Here is a 17,686-nt window from a genome sequence, read left to right as displayed (position 1 = left end):
GTGTGTGAATGAGTATCTCAAAAATGGTGAAGTTGGTTGAATGTTCATGTGCTACTGTCATAAGCATCTACGGAAAGAAGTAGGACAGTGAAACTACCACAGGGTACTGAATGGTTGGATGTCCACGACTCTTCACAGAACGTGGAGTTCAGAGGCTTGTTTGTTCTCTAAAATAGGATAGATGGTGATCTGGGGCATCTCTTCTGAAAGAGCACAGTGCTCGTGGCAGGCACAATTGTTTTGGAGCACACCATTCATTGTTCATTGTAACCCATGGAGCTCCTCACATGTTCACCCAATGACATTGTCAGTTATGACTGCAGTGGGCACAGGACCATTGGGATTCAACCATTGATCAATGGAAACATGTTGGCTCTTCGTCTGAATCACAGTTTTGCTACAATAGGTCAATGGTCATCTTCACAAATGCTGTCACCAAGGTGAATGGCAGCTCAAAATGTGCAGCACACCATGGGTGCAGGCTGGTGGAAGCAGCATTATGCTATGGGAGATATTCTCCTGCACTTGCATGGGACCTACGGTAGTAATCTAAGACAAGCTGACAGCTGCAAACCATCTGCATCCCTTAATGCTTGATGTCTTCCCTGAAGGCAATGTCACCTTTCAGCAGTATAACAGTCCATGTCTCACAGCCAGAACTGTGCTACAGTCGTTCGAGGAGCATTATAAGTTAACTCAATTTGATGTCTCGGAGACCAAATTCACCTGATGTACATCCTATGGAACCCATCTGAGTTGTTATCAGGAGCCATCAATGTATACAAATCAGTGGACTGTTACCTAAGTGAATTACATGACCTGTGCATAGACATCTAATGCCACGTACTCCACAAACCTTCTAACAAACTGTCGGATACTTGATATGCAGAATCAGTGATGTATTTCATTCCAAAGATGGGTAGCTTTTCAATTATAGACCACATTGTAATTGAAAAAGCTCTTAGGTTTGTTGTGGACTGTGCCACTGTAACTTTGCAATATTTTTATGGCTTTGTGTTGATTGTTGATGGAACATCCTAGTAGGATGCTAATTAGCATGGAACAACATACAGTTGGTACCTTGACAGCAGTGAACTCGGTTGAAAAGAAAAAAAAAAATCTGTTGAACAGCTTACTTTTCATGTGTTTTTTCTCTATACATGTCATAATTTTAGTGCAGTTGGTACCGGATTTCATGTTTGTTTGAAGTTGTGTTATTATCTTCTACTTCATTTTGATCACTTTGTAAGTGGTCTCATTTTTCCTTAATATGAATAATATAAGTAATATCTTTGTTTTGTATAAAATTTTTGAATAGTGTAGATGTTTTTGGACTGATTAATGTTTACAACAAACTTCATTATGGAATAAATGCACTGTAAGATTTTTACCATTATGCCAAATTGCATACAAGATGTCTGAGAATGGAAGTTGCAATATTAGATGTTCTGATTAATGAACTGTACTTTCCTTGATAAAGAATTGTTTGAGGTTATTTTGCTATAAGACATTATCAAATTTACATAGGCAAAATAACTTTATTGTTTGATGCCTTCATCTTCAACTTTGTTAATCACCTGCATGGGAAAAGTGGCTAAACTTTCTGGTTAGATATGCTCTAAAAACTGAAGAGAAATATTCAAGATGATATCAAGTTACATTACTGGTGTTAAAGTATATACATTAGATTTTATTAGAAATCTTTCATTAGGAACATAAATAACTTGTTCTTATTGACCGTGCAGCGCAATAGTAGTGATTTCTTCCTATTCTGAAGCTATTAATTTGTTAACACAACCATGAATGTGTTAATTTGACATGAGTTGATTTAGGTGGAAATGAGTTACTCGCTACACCCCCAGTAAAATAACACTTGAAATTCTCTACCTCAGTACTGTGGATAGATCTGGACCTGGGTCTCCAAAACTATTAACTGTGGAAAGGGGGAGCAGGGGCAGAAGGATGTATGCTTGAAATAATTCTATTTGGAAATACTCTGTATGATAAAGCTACAATGCACATGTGCCTGAACACAGAGCAAAAATAGGCAGAAAAAAGTTTTGTAATTTCCTAAAAATATAATCAACTTCATGATGTGCCTGTATAATTTAATGTGCAAAGTACTAGCTACATGTGTGTGGACACTATTCCACATCCATCTAGGCAAATGCCAAGATTATTTTTCTCATCTCTGCCTCAGAAACATAACAACAGAAAATATAAATTCAAACAAAACATAGATTATTTGATGCACAGTCAAATAGTGCACATGACATAGGATAACTGGTGATTTTGATACAGGGAGGGCATAAGGAGACAATACTAAAATAAAATAACTGACAGCTCATGGATGGGTGTTGCTCACAATTAGCAGAACCTTAATACAGTATGGTACTACACTTAAGACAAACAAGATTAGATTTTTATTTATCAGTGAATTTATTCTACTCATGATTTCTTTGTAAGGGAATGATAATCCAAGACAAAAATTAATGGTTTGCCAAATAAATAGAGTAGGAACCTGCTGATAGCCCAAAGAACTGCAAGGCACTCTTTTTCAGTTGTAGAGTTGTTCCTCTTGGGCTTGGAGAGTTTTCAGGAAGCATAAGCTATCAGCTTTATCAGCACATTCCTGGATTTGTACCAGAGCTACACCTATCCCATAATTGCTGGCATCAATGTGAATTTCTGTCTCAGCATTCTCATCATACAATGCTAGAACTGGAGAAGATGTTAGCACCTCCTGAAGAACAAGGGCAGATATTTCCTGCACCTTGTTTGGAGAAAATTTAGCATCTCCCGTAGCTGATGTGCCGAGGTATGCAGGTCCTTTATGAATCATTGATAGTACAAACAAGTGCCAAGAAAACTTCTCACATCATGAATGTGCTGATGTCTAAAAATATGTGACTGGTCTTATTTTCTCTGGTTTGAAAGGGACTCTGACATCATTCACTAAGTGCCCCCAAAATTTTTGTTTCTTAGGCAGCAGGGAAGCACTTTTTCCATTCCAGGTGTAGACCTGCCATCTGAACACAACTCACACAGTTATCAGGTGGGGGTGGATATTCTTCAAATGTCTTAAAAAAACACCAACAATGTCATCCAGATAGCAAAACACGTCATCCATTCAAGGTGACCAAACAGGTTGTCAACATAGCTTAGAAGTAACTGGAGGGTTACACAGTCCAAATGGCATAACTTTAAACTCATATGGTCTGTTTGGAGTTACAAAAGCAGTCTTTTGCCAGTCACCCACGTCAACCTTGATCCACAGCTAAGAAACAATTTGCTCTTCTCAAGCACTCTAGGGTGTCAATGGTGTGCAACAATGATTTCATTTCTCATGATTTTGTGACACATCTGTGTGCCATTATCTATGATGGTCTCACCTCCACAGGTGGTCACATCACTTAGTTTTCCAGAATTTGGCTGTTAGGTGAGTGGGGGTACCTCTGTATGGCAATGGGAAATGGTTGGGGAGCAACTTTGTCCAGGGTACAGTGATGGGGTTCACTCCACAGGTTGACTATAATCATCTACAATTGATTGATGTAAATAGAACTGTTGTGATGGTCTGGTGGTTTAGTGCTCTTCAAAAACTTGTCTTCTTTCCCTGCAATACTGTATGGGTCCAGTGGAAACATACCAACGTGCTGTCCTCCAAATGTCTGTTATTTGCAGAGCATTACACTTGGTAGAGGATTTTGTTTTACCTTTAGTCGGTCAGGGGGTGGTCTGTTGTTTGTTAGCTGTGACATAAGTCCGATTTGGCTGAGTCCCTTGTTCTGGCACATTCGACTGGTGGCAGAGATGGGTGCTAAACATGGATGCACCTCTTCTTCGAGATCCTCCATTACTCCCTGACAGGTGGGGCTGACATTCGTGACTGCTGTCTCTTGTGTATTTGATATGACACTGATGGCTGCCATAAACTGCTGACTCTCTTCTCTTACTACCTGACACATGAGAGAGGCGAGGCCGTAGTGATCTTCCGTAACTGACATAGGGACCACATTCGGTAATCAGTCAGACCTCTTTCATTTAACTCTTTTCTGCTGCATTTTCATAGTGTGCTGGCATCACTTCAGTACCTCTGCTATGACACACAAGGGCATGGTACATGTATCCTGCAAATCCTTTCATGAAGTGTGACATTTTGTCATCTTCTGTCTCATTAGCATTTGCAATATGGTGTAGGGCTAAAACATTCTATATGTAGAACTGTCAGTTTCCCATAATGTTGGGTCACCTTCTTCAATTGTTCTTCTGGTAAGTGGGTGCTACTGATTTTTGCCAAATATTTTCTTCACCTTGGGCTGGAATTTATCGCAGCTGTTGCACTTTTCTTGGTTGTACTTGATTCAGTGCTGGGCTGTGCCATCCAAATAAAAGTATGCATTTGCCAAACATGTCATGTTTCCTGGTTCCTGTACATTATGTAATTGGAGCCACAGTGATATAAATGTTTTGAAATATGCAGCATCTTCACCAAACAATGTCATTTTGTAACCACACTAGAGTCCAAATACGAAAGCAGGATCATCAGTGAAGAACAACTTGTAGCATTGGAAGGACTAACGTCCAGTCAGAAACTGAACCCCTCATCACAGAGTGCAGTTACACAAACGTCAAATATTCCAGAATGTTCAAACATTACAAACATAAGAAATTTTGAGAACCTTCTAGAAATGATAAATACTGGTAACCAGCAGCATGCCAACCAGTGATGCCGCTACACCACTTTGTATGTACACAGCTTGCGGCTTTATGCAGCTTCAGATTATTTTCCATGGTAAAATTTACAATGAGAATTAGATATCATACTGCGACAGTAATTGACACTACTACTTAGACCAAAACATTTGCTTTGAACAATATAGCGACATGTGAAACAAAATGCTAAGTTACTTGTCTGACCATAATTTGTCACTGTCCCACAACTGACAACTTCTTCAAGTTAGATACAAACACCTGCAGTGAATTTTATGTAAAACAGATAGTAAATGGTTTATCTGGCCCTGACTTGTCATGTATTGTAAATTAAGCATTCTGAGAAGTCATGTTGAGATCATAAAAGTGAAATAATATGTAACAAAAGCATAATGAGTCATTCTATTATAGTGTGTAGAGAACACTTGTGGAAAGATATTTATAAAGCAGACAATGCTGCTGAATAATTTCACTATTTTTTAAATATATACTTTTAATACTTTGTCCAGTTTTCTTCTAAATGAACAAAGTTAAAACTTAACAGTGGCACAGATATACAAATAAAGTTTTTAGTATAACAAATAGAAATCACTATGTAAAAGGGAAACAAGCTCTAAGGAACAGTTAACAATCAACTGCCACAAGTACCATAAAATTCTACAGTTATTTTCCGAAAATGGCAAAATACATTTACAATGCAAAAAAGGGCATTTATAAAGGGGAGAGGGGGGGGGGGTATTTCAAGGTGAAGAAAGGTGATACAGTGTTTAATACAGTTGGATTCATCTGCAGCATATTTAGATTTCTGATAAATTTCTTAACTCTTTCATGTACAGAAGTAAAACAGAAACTTTGACTTTGTTCCGATAAACTTCTATTTATTGAAAATTACTTACAAAAATATGGTCACGTGGCAAATAAATGCATTAGAACAATAGTATTGATAAACAACAATATAGAAAGACTACATTGCTACTCATCATATAGGGGAGGCACTGAGCTGCAGACAGATACAGGCTTCCAAAAAGACCAAGGGGCTCAATAACTGTTGACAATTTTTACCCTTTGTGCCGTAAAAGTTGAAGCATTAAAAAAAATCATTAATTGTTGCTATTATGTCAACAGCTATTCAGCACCTCCTTCTCTTTAGAAGCCTGTATCCTACAACAGGCCATAGTGAAAACATTAAAAATCACAGGGATTTGACATGCAGTATTCTGGATGTACGTGCTTCTAGAAATCATGCATGCAAATAACTTAACACTGGAAACATTCAGACATAGACCTTGTGTGCAGTGTTGCAGAGTGAGTGGTGATAGAAAGTAGCCACCCATGTGTGATCATCTCATGCTGCTGAGTAACTCCTGAAGCCCCTTCTTTATAAGTTCAACAGTGTTTTATCCAGGGCATGTCATATTGCTCAAAGAATGTATAAGCTTCAGATTAGTGAGAGGAGCATTCTCAGTGATGTGCCTGATGTCATCCTCAATTGGGTAGCTGAGTTTACTGTCCGTGGTGTTAACAATCTGCCCAATATTCACTATGTATCTTCTTTACAAAAATATTTCCTTAAATAGCCTAAATCAAATGTGATATTTCTGAGTCCAACACTTTGCTTAAAGGTTCTTAATTACCACATATTCACTATCCAGTGAGCTCAGTATGAATTCTGACATTCTCTGCCCATGACAACTTGGTAGGAACTGCTTAGACTTAATTTGCACTGTTCTTGAATCCCTTTGTTTGTCTGCATGCTATTTTCTACATTCTCCAGAGAGCTGAAGCAGCTGGAAATGTTTAGACCACAGCCAGTATACTTTCAGCATCTCTTAAACTTTTTGCATGAGTTGCCAGGTTTTCACATATTCCTGTCACCTACCCTGTTCCTAATACTGGTTTCCTCAGCTGCAGCTCTCATCTGTTCAAAATCTGCCCATACTGCTACCAGATCAGCTTTGAGTTTTAAGATCACTCATTAGCTCATTCCCCATTATTGTGAAGTATCAGGTACAACTACAACAGTGCCAAGAACCAGCCACATCTGTTTCCACACTTGTCCATTGTGACGAAATTCATCTATACAAATAATTTAATATTATCCAAACTGACTGTCCATGGTGTTTGTTTATGAGATGAAACACTGGAAAGTCCAGGTTGGCATAACAACAACATCATGAAAAGGATAAGGCTGTGTGTGGATGTCCTTTCTCTTGCTGAAAGGTTTGTGTTCTTAGGAAGAGATCTAGAGAAGGATATCCTTTCCATGACATTATCTATGAAATAAACAGGTGTATTATATATATAAATGTTCATTAGGTACATAAATATCAACTTAGCAAATATCTTCAGTGAAAGATGTTGTTTACTGTGCTTGTATTCACTGCCAGTACAGAAGAAATTTGGATTAGAGTAAGTTGAGTTTGCTACACTGGTATTAAAGTGAATGGAAACTTCAAAGTAAAATAAAGTAACACATTCAGTAATTTTGCATTCTCTAAACTAATGTAAAATGTGTCACTGCTTTTTTATGAAATATTAAATATATTACCACAATATAAAGCCCATTGTTGTCCTTGTTCCTGTAATGTTATTACTAACTGCAAACAAGTGTGCAATATCACTTCAGCAACTACACATGCACTTAAGTCAAGCTTTGATCTAGCCATTATTTGTAAACTAGCTTTTTATCACTAAAATGACTGAATTTTGTGGGGCTTCAAAATCATAATGATCTTTCCAGTGTCAGTGTTAACAGAATACGTCACCTTGACAGGCAAAGTGGAGGCTTCTTCCAGTTTCTGTAGTACATTTGGCAGATCATTTGTTTTGAATAAATGGCTGACTAAGCCACAAGTGTATGCTTCCTTCGCGTCCATCTGGTAATTGAAATAAAGCATACTCCCAGCCTGGAAGAAAAAACGAGAGAGACAAGATGATCACTGTATGATACCTAATCAACTAGATATGTTTGCTCAAAAGTACATAATTTGTGGTCAGAATATTATGAAGAAATCCACAATATCTCTAAAATCTCATGTCTTGCCAACAGTATAATTGGTATAGTAGTTCCTACTGTTTCCTTTGGTTCGCCGTTAGCTTCCAGCACTGTTGATGAACTAAGTGAAACATTTCCATTTCCTTAAATCATGAGAATGAACTTAATAAGCAAGTTTTATATCATACATTTCATCCTGTGCCAGGAAGGAAGGAAGGCAATGGTTTAACATACCATTGGCAATAAGGTCTTCAGAGACGGTGCACAAGCTCAAATTTGGGAAGGATGGAGAAGAAATTTGACTGTGCACTTTCCGAGGAATCATTCCACCATTTTTCTGGAGTTAAACTTTGACATCTCTCCTGAGGACATCACCTCGTTCAAGAACTAACCATACCGGCAGAGAGGTTTGTATGTTCGCATGAAGCTTACGGCTATGCAGCTACTAGCATAGTCTCCCATGCCAGCAGGCCTCAGTGGATGAAGCATACAAAGAATGTCCCACAACCTCCATCTCTCCCATATCCACTCCCACAGTCTTCCCCCAATTCCATGGCAAGGTGTGTGTGGCACATAGGAAGAGGTGTCATTAAAGTTGCCTGAGGGTACCAGGTAAGCTCCCTGAGTGATTAGTCCTACACTGCATGGACCAAAATGGACAACACGGAAAACAAAACAAAAGCTGAGGGACTTCATGAGGCCTCAAACACCAAAGCATTGGGTTGGATCACATGGAAGCTGTTACTGCAGTTGTATCGGGCAACAGACCAGTCCAAGAAGAGGAAACAATTGCTGAGGAGTTGGAATAGGTCAAGATCAAATCCTGGTCCCAGGTTCACAGGAGGAAACTTCTCAACAAACAAATAGAAAAGGAAGCTAAGAGTGGCTTCCTAAACATAAATGGAAGAAATAAAAAAGTCTTGGACTGAAAACCTCAAAAACAAACTGTCTCAGAGTTAATGCAGTAATCAGACCCCCTTCTATCTCTTAAGACAGGAAACAAGAAAATATAAGAGGAGTCTACTGTTCCCTTTTCTCAGGATAACTGGATCCAGAAAAAGCAAAGGCAAGAAATAGGGAAACAGACTTGTAGCACTGCGTCTCAGCTTTTAGGATGGCAGTTATCCAACAGGGATATCCGCTGATGAATATAACCTTGGGGCAGGTGGATTTCTTTGAGAAGTTTGTGGAGGATGCAAGTCCAGAACCCAAATCCAGGTGTGTGTGTTCGACAATGCTGCTCATATCTTTGTCTGTGAAGGGATAGAAATAGTGAATTGGTTTAAGGAGATGATGTCCAAGGTAACTCTGCAGTAGGAGGAGAAGCTGTTGGCCAAGACAGTGGCTGAGCTGTTGAAGATTGCAAAGATATAAATTTGAATACTGAAACTTCTTAAAGACGCCCCACCTAAGATTGTTTGAGAAAGTACAGTGCAGAACTGAAGGGTCTCAACACAGGACTGGATGTTTACCAGTATTCAGTGAAAAATCCCTGATGCCAATACAAGAACTGGTCCTGAAATTGTGCTTATGGCTCTCGCAGGTTGCCATTAGGATAATCAACGACACTGGAAGCAGCCATGGTGGCAAGTTGGAAGCAGCAAGTGTTACAGGTAAACCAGCAACACAGTAAAGGGGCAACTGCCACCCTGAGTCATCTCCAGGGGAGGTAGGAAATGGTGGTGGCCCTGATCCAGGAACCCTATCAATACAAAAAGGGCGTTTCAGGTGTTGGAGGAACTGGAGGTAAATTGATTTAATCTAGAAACCTAAAGAACTCTAGAACATATGTCCATATTAAGAATGAAATTTCATTCATGCCATTGGCTGACTTCTTTTCTGGGGACTTAGTGACGACCAGGCTGAAACAACATGAGGAAGGAAGCACATGGGAACTGTATTGACCTCAACTTACCTTCCTTATGAGGACTATTACTTCCCAGGAGATGAGGACGCTAGTAGACAGCTGCTCACAGTAGACTGAATAATTGCTGGCTGGTTGTAATGCCAATGCCCACAACCCTGTGTGGGGAAGCAGCAACATCAACAACAGAGGTGAGCACATACTCAAATTTATACCAGAAAATAATTTGGAAATCTTAAACAGGGGTAGGGAACCTATCTTCAGGAACAGAAGAAAGGAAGAAGTAATTGATATAATACTATTTTTGAATATCTGTGTACTTCTACATCATACTCTGCAAGCTACCTAATGGTGGAGGGTACTTTTTTGTACCATTAACTGAGCCTTCCAACCCTGTTCTGCTCACAAGTAGTGTGTGCGAAGAATGACTGTTAGTAAGCCTCCATATTAGCTCTAATTTCTCGAATTTTCTTCTTGTGGTCATTATGCGAGACACATGTGGGGTGGAGGGTGGGGGAAGTAATATGGTTCCTGACTCTTCCTGGAAAGTGCTCTCTCAAAATTTCAATAGTAAATCTCTCTGTGATTCACAACACGTCTCTTGTAACATCTGCTAGAGGAGTTTGTTGAGTATCTCCATAACACTCTTGCGCCAGCTAAATGATCTCATGACGAAACAGCCACTCTTCATTGGATCTTCTCTATTCTTCTGTCAGTCGTACCTGGTAGGGATCTCAAGTAGATGAACAGTACTCAAGAACTGGTCGAACAAGCATCTTATAAGCCACTTCCCTCGTGGATGAGTTACATTTCCTTAAGATTCTTCATATGAATCTGAGTCTGGCATCTGCTTTTCCCTCTATTTGTTTTATGCAGTCGCTCCACTTAAGGTCACTCTGGATAGTTACTCCCATACATTTGATAGATACCGTTTCCAGGGGTTTGTCATCAATAGTTTCCTATATATGCGCAACATGTTACGTTTATTTATGTTCAGGATCAACTGCCAGAGCCTGCACCATTCATCAGTTCTCTGGAGGTCATTCTGCAAATCGTTACTATCTTCTGGCATTGGTACTTTGTTATAGACAACCACATAATCTGTGAACAGCTTTAAGAGCATCTGACACTTTGTACTCAAATGCCTTCCTGAAGTCAAGGAACATGGCATCAACCTGAGTGCGGTTGTCTATAACGCTCTGGATCTCACGGAGGAACAGAGCGAACTGAGTCTCGCAGGATCTCTGTTTGCAGAATCCATGTTGTTTTTTATAGAGGAGATTTTCATTCTCCAAAAAACATCATAATTCTTGAGCATAAAACATGTTCTACAGCAGATTGACATCAACAGTATTGGTCTATAATTGTGTGCCTCTATCCTACAACCCTTCCAGGTCTCCTTCATTGCTCAAGTGATCTATGATAAATTACTGCCACAAGGGGAGCAAGTTCTTTTGTGTAAACTTTGTAAAATCTGGTCACGACACCTTTCCACTACTAAACAATTGTAGTTGTTTTCTATTCCGTAATTGGTTATCTCAATATCTGGCATTTTAACGTTCGTATGATGATTGAAAAGAGGCCGTGTTAAGATCTCCCTTGGTGAAACAATTTCTGAACATGGAATTCAGTATTTTGGCGTTCTCTCTGTTATCTTCCGTTTCGGAGGCAGTATGGTCACTGAGTGCATGAACAGATGATTTGACCCACTTACTGATTTTAAATACAATCAAAACCTCTTAGGGCTTTTACTCAGATTGATAGACAATGTTTTACTTTCAAAGTCACTGAACACTTTTCTCATTGCTCATCCTATGCTCATTTTCACTTTGTTCAGCTTTTGTTTGTCAACTATGTTTTTACTTCTATTGAATCTGAGGTGAAGTTTTCTTTGTTTACACAGCAGTTTTCTAATACAGCTATTAAACTATGGTAGGTCTTTCACATCCCTTAATTCCTTACTTGGAACATACTTGTCTAGGGCATATTGCGCAATGCCTCTGAATTTTTTCCATTTGTTCTCAACATCTTCGTCCTCGTCAACTTTTCTTAACATTCTTTATAAGATCTGTTATCAAAGATGCTATCACAGCCTTTTGATCACTGATACTTCCCTCTATGTTGACTGATTCAATAATTTCAGGTCTGTTTGTTGCCAGGAGGTCTAAGACGTTACCCTCACGGGTTGGTTCTCTATATGCTCAAAGTAATTTTTGGACAAGACATCCAGAACAATGTCAGATTAATCCCTGTCTGTGGCACCAGTTTTGATAGCATGAAACTCCCAATCTATACCTGGCAAGTTGAAGTCACCCCCTATTACAATGCAAGTTCTGTCTAAAGTGCTCTGCCATTACAGCTCCTGGTCAAGGTAGTCTATAAAAGCATCTGATTACCATTTTTGACAGATATTTGATACTTAACTTCACTCAGATTAATTCACAATCTGAATCCGTGATACCCTCGCTACATTGTATAGAATTCTTTACTGCAATAAACATGCCACCACCATTGGCAACTAATCTATCCTTCAATAAATATTCCAATCTGAATGTAGGATTTCATTGTCATTAACATCCTGTTTCAACCAACTTTCTGTTCCTAATACTGTCTCAGTGTTATAACCTTCAGTAAGCAATACTAATTCTGGGACCTTTCCTTGGATGCTCTTGGAGTCTGCTAAAGTCATACTAACCTTTCCTATCTCTGATCTGCAACAACAAACATTCTCTGAGGACATTTTGGCAAATTTATCAGGCAAATCATCTTTGATCCCAAGGGAGGGTTTCTCTAACCCAAAAAAGCCCCATGTACATGCCACTCATACTCTGCTAACCTAGTAACCACTTCCTGCATGTAGTGCATGCCTGACCTATTAAGGGAATCCAACAGTCCTGCATCCTATGGAAGATGTCGAGAAATTCACGTCCAATACCATCGCATATTTGTCTGAGCCTCTGGTTTAGACCTTCCACTCTGCTCCAAACCAGAGGACCGAGATCAACCCTGGGTATGATGCTACAGATAGACAGCTTAGCCTGCACCCCAAATGCAGTGGTAGTTGCCTTTGCCAAATCAGCAATCTGCCATAAGACATAAGAAGGCAAGGATGCCCTCAGAACCCATGCGGCAAGCATCATTCACACACTGACATGTGCTGCTATATGCAGCTGGTTGCACGCCGTCAGGGCCTCCTTCACATCATGGATAATGCTCCCCCCCCCCCCCCCCCCCCCCTGCAAACATACTAAGTGCACACTGCCATTCTTTCCTGCCTAGCCTGCTATTTCCCTGAGAGACTCCACCACCCACCTAACATTGGAGCTCCCAATGACAAGCATACCCACCCTCTGCATTTGTCTGGACTGGGCAGGAAAATAAGCCTATGGCCCAACAGAACAGGCATCCCATACCTCTTTCGTCTTCCGTCTTCTTCCCAGTGTCATGTGAATCCACCACTGTGTGCACCTACTCTTGAGCAAGGCTGGACCGGTCAGATGTTGCATATCAGAAGATGCAGTGACACCTGGGTCACCACAGGGGATTCCAGTACCATCAAATGTGTTGCAGGTCTCGTCACCAGTGCTCCGATGTTGCCACAACAATGAACGTTAGCCAGAAGCATGTCAACAGTAGTCAATGCAGCTTCCAGCTGTTTATGGACAGCGGCCATTTCTCCTTGTGTCCACTCACAATTAGCACAGTCCGTAGCCATATTGTTGTGTGTAAAAAATTGATATAAGATCTCAAATGGTGCTACTGAAATTTGGAATGTATGCAAAATATAATGAGGAGAATGGAGAAACACTAAAAACTGCCCTGCAGATTCCTCACTACACCCTGAGATGGCAAGCTTCTAAATAGAAATAAATTTCTCTACTGAAGTAGATGTATCTACAGATACTTGTTCCCAGAAACTCTGCTTAACCCAAAAGCTAATGCATGAGGTAAGTATGCAAACTAGAAGGCACTGATCTAAACTATATGCTGTGTACCGGCAAAGGGTTTTAACTTAGTGGCATGACATAGAGCTTCTGGCAGTGGAAAAATTACACTAGTAAGCCGCCTTACGCAAGAGTATGCACCAATGTTTCAGTATACTTCATACGTCACCATGTGTCCACATCCTGCACTCAAGCACTTACTTTGAATCCCGCACTATTATTGTCGGGGCCTGTCTAGGCATGTAATACTATTTTGCAGTGTCTATATTTTATGATGTACTATGCAATGTCATTGAGACATGTGTGCAAGTCAAAAACAGTCTTGTGATCAAACAAACGAAGCTGTCATCCTGTAAGGTATTCTGTGAAGAAGTGGAAGGCACAGGTACTTGTGTTAGACTTCATAAATCCTCACTAAAGTACCAGCTAGTCCAGGAGGTACTCTAAGGAAGGAGGACAACAAATGAGATGCTGGATGTACTACTCAAGACCCACTTCCCTCACTGTGCTCTGGCAGATAACACAAACTAGAAGTCAGTCCCTGAGAGACACAGGTTTACAGGTAGTTAAAGAGAAAATTGGGGATCCACCAGTGAAAGTAATGATTTCAAAAACAATCCAGTGGGTGATGAGAACGTTTCAGCCATTCAAGCCACCAGGCCCACATGGTTTACATGGTTTCTTTCCAGCTCTACTGCAACCAACTGGAGAATGTTTAATTAGGTCCTGTGTAGACTGTTTAGGGTCAGCATAGTAACAGGAATAGTAAGGATAGTTCTCATTCCAAAGCCAGGAAGAACTGATCATAGAGGATATGAGACTGATCATTCTGTCCTCATTTCTTCTAAAGACTTTAGAAAAACTTGTTAATGTACACATTAGGGATAAGACATTAACTGAGGTTCCTCTGCACTTAAACCAACATGCTTATCAACCAGGAATATCATGTCTTCCTGGATAATGAGGTGACTTGTAGCTAGACGACCTTGAATCCATGGTTAGAAATGCAGAAGAGCATGGCATTGAGACCACCACATGAAGCTGAATTAAGACCATACTAAGTAGAAGAAAAGTAAAAGCCACCTTGAAGAATGAGAAAATAGTGATCAACACTACCAGATGGCTTCCACAAGGAGAGGTTTTCTAATGAATGAACTCATTGAAGAGATAAATACTAGATGCCACGGATGCCAAGGATATACAAACAATGTAGTCATAGTAATATGTGAAAAAAATTGATAGTACTGTTAGAATGATGGCATAATGTGTGTTGCACATTGTGGATAACTATTGCAGAAAACAGGATCTAATTGTCAGTCCCAAGAAAACTGTTGTAATACCATTTAAGAGGAAACATCTTCAGCACACACAGTGGAATGTCAAGCTCCATGACAAAACTCTACCAGCAGATTTCAAGACTATCATGGACACCCCATAAAAGAATAAATGTTCCAAGGCAAAAGGTCCACTTGTGAACATTAGAATGATTTGTGGGTCTTGTGGTAAAAACTGAGGTCTAAATCCATGGAATATGTACTGTGTGTACACCACTGTAATAAGCCCTACTGCAATTTTTGACTACAGTACTGTGGAATAAAGTGGAATGGAAAATGGCTGCTAAGAAGCTTGGTAGGGTACAGAAATTGGCCTGCATAGTCATAACAGGAATAATTAACAGTGCACCCACAGCTGGCATGGAGACCACGCTGGATATGCCTCCATTACACCTCTGGGTTCAATGGAGACAGAAGCAGGGGCATGGAAATAAGTGGATTCCTATAGGATATCCTGAATCTCACACGAATATAGTGAGCATAGTAAATGTAGGAATGGTTGGGGATATGCTGGCTGACCATATGATAACTTCCAACTGCTTCAATAGACCTTTAATTGTAACAACTGGACGAAGTGAGCAGTAGAAGAATATACCACAAAACCATTTAGGAGTCATATTCTAGTTTACTGATGAGTAGAAAACAGATGAAGATGCTGGGAATGGAGTAAATGGTCGTTAAGGCCTAGACTAGCGAGCAGGCAGAAATATCTGCTATTAGAATATGCAAGGAGGAGAATTTGTATATGTGCTACAAGGATCATAGCATCTACATTTATCCAGGCACCCCAGAAGCTCTGAAATCTCCTGTAAGTCCCTGCAACAAGATAAACCTGCTGTGGCTCCCTCGCCACTCAAGAATTAGTTGCAACAAACAAGTTGATAGACTGATCAGGACAGGTAGGACAACTCCATTTATTGGACTGGAACGTGCAGTACTAATCATCACTAAGACAATGGTGAAATCAAAACTACGTTGCTGGACCAGGAGGCAGCACATATAACATTGGACAATAATCCAAAAATAAATAATGAAGCCAAAGCCTTGTTGCAAGAGAAGTACTGTAATCCTGGACTTGAACAAGAGATGCATTAAATTCATGGGAGGACTAATGACTTGTCATATGAACTTTAAGAAACATCTACACTTGGTGGATATAGAGGAAGTAGGCCCTAAGTGTACACTATGTGGTGATGAGGATGAAACCACACCACACCTGATCTTCCAGTGCAAAGCTCTGGAGGTCAAAACATACAGAATATTCGCGACATTAAAGCTTGAAGAAATAGTGTCTAATAAGGAACTAATAAACAGCCTCCTAATACTTTTTAAGGGTACCAGTTGGCTGTACTAGAATCACAGGGAGTGAAGCCACACAGTAAATAGTTTCAGTGTAGGCAACAGAGGGCTAAGACCACTTTTGTTTCTGTCTTCCAGCATTAATCACCTCAAATCACATCAGACTTGGACAAGGAGTAGTAATGATAGCTGGAGTGTGTGACGGGGTCATAGAAGGGGTGTGCAATGATGAAGAGAGAAGCAATAGTAATCAACAATCATCATCTGATGCCAGATTAGATCAGTACACAGCATAAGTCATTCTTCAGTACTGGGCAGTTATAATTAACGTGCAGCTTCTCAGGTCCAGTGTGGGCTTTAATTATCGCATGGCTACAAAACTGATAGGTACGCCAATGGGTTAATGCAGAACCAATTTCCACTGTAAAAGAATTATTTTAAATGTTGGCCACCAGGTGCAAACGTGGCACTATACACTCACCTGAGTGAATGGTATGGCTATCAAGAAGAGAGACTATGTGCTGTTAGTGAAACTGTTTTGTGTGAATGGTAGTAATTACAGTGCTGCATTGAGAGATTATCACTGACTGAAAGGTCCAAGGAGAGGCCCAATGTCATTAAATGGTTTAAAGATGATGATAATAAAATTCGAAAACTTGGGTGAGCTTGGTGTGGTATTTGGAAGAGGAAGGTGTTCTATCCCAATGGAAGTTATTAATGAGGTGACTGTTGCTGTAACTGATCATGCAGCACATGCCACAGATAGTGCTAGTGCTCCATGCAGTATCACAAGAATTGTCCATCCCATAGTCAACAGTATGGAAAGTTTTGTGATCTCTGTTACTCTGGTACCCATACAAGATCCAGACAGTGCAGCAGTTGAAACCTCATGATCTGCAGCAATGTTCTGAATTTGCTCTTTAGTTTCTGGCATGGATTGAAGTTGATGATGTGGCTGAACAATATTCTTTTAAGTCATGAGTCATTTTATACTACAGTGTGTACAGTGAATACACACAACTGCCAGATTTGGGGCACTGTTAAACTGTGTGTTGTGCATGAAGAGCCATTGCATTCACCATATGTGATTGCGTTGTGTGGGTTCACAAACATATTTATTCTTGGTCCATTCTTCTTTGAAGAGAATACACCCAGAGAGCCTGTCAGGTGTACTGTGATGTGAGTATGTTATCGAGACCTCCTTTTTCAGCATGTGATTCCTACTTTGGAGGGGCACAACTTTGTGGAAACCACTGTTTTCATGCAAGATGGGGGAGCACCTCATGTCACTTTCCCATTGAAAGAGCTGCATAATGCATCCCTTCACAAATGTGTTATCTCAAGAAATTTTCCAGATGCCTGCAAGATCACATGATATGAATCCATGTGACTTTTGGCTCTGGGGATATCTAAAAGTATGCGTTTACCAGGAAATGTTTGGTCTCTACCTTATCTGAAGGCCAGTATGCAGGAATATATTGCTCAGAGTCCACCGGAACTGCCGCAAACAAGTTTGACCATGTCATTTTCCAGATTC

General features: G+C 40.0%; 1 protein-coding gene across 2 annotated transcripts in view; it reads right to left on the bottom strand.

Annotated features, from left to right (window-relative positions):
- LOC124605665 (enoyl-CoA delta isomerase 2-like) overlaps positions 1–17,686 on the bottom strand; it is a 114,001-nt gene that overhangs the window by 3,205 nt on the left and 93,110 nt on the right. For both annotated transcript variants that reach the window (XM_047137506.1, XM_047137505.1), the window contains exon 6: positions 7,479–7,619. In XM_047137506.1, coding sequence (XP_046993462.1) covers positions 7,479–7,619 — 141 coding nt within the window. The remainder of the gene's footprint in view (positions 1–7,478; positions 7,620–17,686) is intronic.

The sequence above is a fragment of the Schistocerca americana genome, chromosome 3 (assembly GCF_021461395.2).
Source record: "Schistocerca americana isolate TAMUIC-IGC-003095 chromosome 3, iqSchAmer2.1, whole genome shotgun sequence".
In the NCBI taxonomy this organism is placed as follows: domain Eukaryota; kingdom Metazoa; phylum Arthropoda; class Insecta; order Orthoptera; family Acrididae; genus Schistocerca; species Schistocerca americana.
The sequence above is the reverse complement of the archived record's forward strand: the minus strand, read 5'-3'. Positions and strand labels throughout refer to the sequence as shown.